We start from the raw sequence: 2,500 nt of genomic DNA on the forward strand, positions 1-2,500 counted from the left end.
TTACACTTCTCAATATTGCGACAACTCTATAGTGATTTTATTAAACATATTTGTTCTAATCAATCAATTCCACTGTTAGAACCACCCTAGAATATTACAAATATAAGCAAACTTGGCGTTTTAGTACAACCGACACCATCTCTGCATACAATTACCACTCCGATCAGCTGATCTTCGATGCTTGGCGTCCAGGCGGCATACATCTACAGGTCCGTTCATCGCTGCCCTTATCACGGACAGACAGAACCAATACCATCTTCAACGCCACTTTACAAACTTCCAAGCAGCAGCCTCTCAATCGGTCAGTCAAGTGACAGTTGCGTGGTCATCTGTTGTGATAACACCAACGAATAAGTAGTTTCGGCCCCAGACGGTAGTGATGCAGCTGGTTAAAGTGGTTGCACTCGGTGCAGTCCTACTCTCGACGGCCCTACCCAACACCCAAGGAGGGCTACCGTTGGTAGTGACTACCTGGAGATTCCTAAACGCGACTCTTCGAGGTAAGCTTCCAGTGCATCGTTCAGAAGCCGCATCTCTGTCGCGGACTCAATTGTCTCTCTCTGTTCATTCTCGGACACAATCGCACACGGACGGACACAGCTTATCAATCGCTGACGGTCGGTGAGTTCGATCCAATCGATGCGCTGGTCGAGGGATGCAGTGTCTGCGAGCGAGAGCAGTGCGATGGAACGGTCGGTTACGGGGGCAGCCCGGATGAGACGGGCGAGACGACGCTCGATGCGATGCTGATGGACGGGACTACGATGGATGTTGGGGCGGTGGCGGCATTACGGGAGGTGAAGCATGCGGCCGCCGTGGCCAAGTACGTGTTGCGTAACACACGGCACACGATGCTGGCCGGCAGCCAGGCGACGGACTTTGCACTGCAGATGGGCTTCCGGCGGGAGACACTGCAGACCGATGCGTCACGGACAATGTGGGAGCAGTGGAAGGCTAACCATTGCCAACCAAACTTCTGGAGGGTAAGTAAGTGCCTGTTATCACTCGTTCAGAGACAATCTTATCCCACTCTTTGAACACAAGATCGATCGATCATTGAAGTGCGTCACGGAACATTCCGCAAATACCAGCGAATCAATACACAATGGCGTCGCAATCCGGAATTTTCATTTTTAGAATGTCATACCCTCCCCATCGATGTCCTGTGGCCCGTACGAACCCGTTTCAGCCAATGCCGTGCGCAACAATCGGTTGGAGGAATCATCGGAAGCGGATCGAACAGATTTCCGCTTCGGACGCTACAATCACGACACCATCAGCATGATCATTATCGATCACGCGGGCCATGTGGTAGCGGGTACGTCGACGAATGGAGCGCGCCACAAGATTCCGGGCCGTGTCGGTGACTCACCGATACCGGGCGCTGGCGCTTATGCTGATTCGGAAGTCGGGGCAGCCGTAGCTACCGGTGATGGGGATGTTATGATGCGGTTCCTGCCCGCTCTGTTGGCTGTGGAGGGGCTAAGGAATGGGCTGGATCCGAATGAGGCTGCAGCGCAACAGATCAAGCGGATCGTTAAATATTATCCCACGTTTACGGGGGGAATCGTGGTGGCCACCAAGGAGGGACGGCATGGAGCGTCATGTAATGGAATGGCGGAGTTCCCGTACTCTGTCGCCGATGGAACGGATTCGGAGGGTGAGGTGAAGGTGTACACGGTCAAGTGTGTCTAGCAGCCCACGTGGACAATCGGTTACTCAAGAATAAATGGAAACCAACAGCAGAAATTAACACAAACAAAAGCCACGTGGCGGTTTGTTTGCCTTCCGAAAGGATTACCCCTTGTAATCCGTTGCTAATCCGCAATGATTGCTGACGGGGTGTTGGGCGGGGTGTTATCTTCTTTAAGAATGAGCCGAGCCTCCTCTAACTTCGGTGGTTTGTGCTTGCCGAGGCCTTGCACGATAAAAATCCATCCTCCAGGGCATACTCGGATGCTTGTGCTGGGGCCCAAGGTGCCTACAACATCGATCAACAATCGTAATCCGTGGTCACAGTAACCTAGATACCGCAGAGAGAGCTAGAGAGGAGAGAGAACGAGAGAGAGCTTGAGGAAGTGCTTGAGATGTGTTTCGGTTAATGCTCCGAAGGCAGCAGAAACCATCTGGCCGCGGGTGGAGGGCAAAAAGGCAACAAAATGGCGAGACGACGGAATGATACTCATCATTGCGAGATCAGCAGCTGAAGAAAAAAACACGGCAACAACCGACGTGTGGCGAAATCTGTGTGAAAAGTGTTGAAAAATAAAATGGCAAATAAAATGTTGCACTCCACGTTTTTTTGTTGTTGTTGTTTGGTCCGTGAGCGAACAAGATCGGCGGCGTCTGTCTTGGAAGCCAGTTGGGGGGGGGGATGAGGGGGAGGCTCCCACACCACCCACCCCGCGCTTGTTTGTGCCTCTTGAACTTGTTCCTCTCGATCCCCCTCAAAAAGATTGAGTTTCACTTCACAACCACGCGAAGCTCGATGCTCAGCTCG

At 52.3% G+C, this 2,500-nt stretch overlaps 1 protein-coding gene across 1 annotated transcript; it reads left to right on the plus strand.

Annotated features, from left to right (window-relative positions):
- Nucleotides 1–284: 284 nt before the first annotated feature.
- On the plus strand, nt 285–1,772 carry LOC126574582 (putative N(4)-(beta-N-acetylglucosaminyl)-L-asparaginase GL17147). The gene is made up of 3 exons (XM_050234859.1): nt 285–500; nt 601–983; nt 1,138–1,772. Exons 1-3 carry the CDS (start codon nt 380–382, stop codon nt 1,693–1,695), a joined length of 1,062 nt encoding a protein of 353 aa, XP_050090816.1. The 5' UTR covers nt 285–379; the 3' UTR covers nt 1,696–1,772.
- Nucleotides 1,773–2,500: the final 728 nt, after the last annotated feature.

The sequence above is a fragment of the Anopheles aquasalis genome, chromosome 3 (genome assembly GCF_943734665.1).
Source record: "Anopheles aquasalis chromosome 3, idAnoAquaMG_Q_19, whole genome shotgun sequence".
NCBI lineage: Eukaryota > Metazoa > Arthropoda > Insecta > Diptera > Culicidae > Anopheles > Anopheles aquasalis.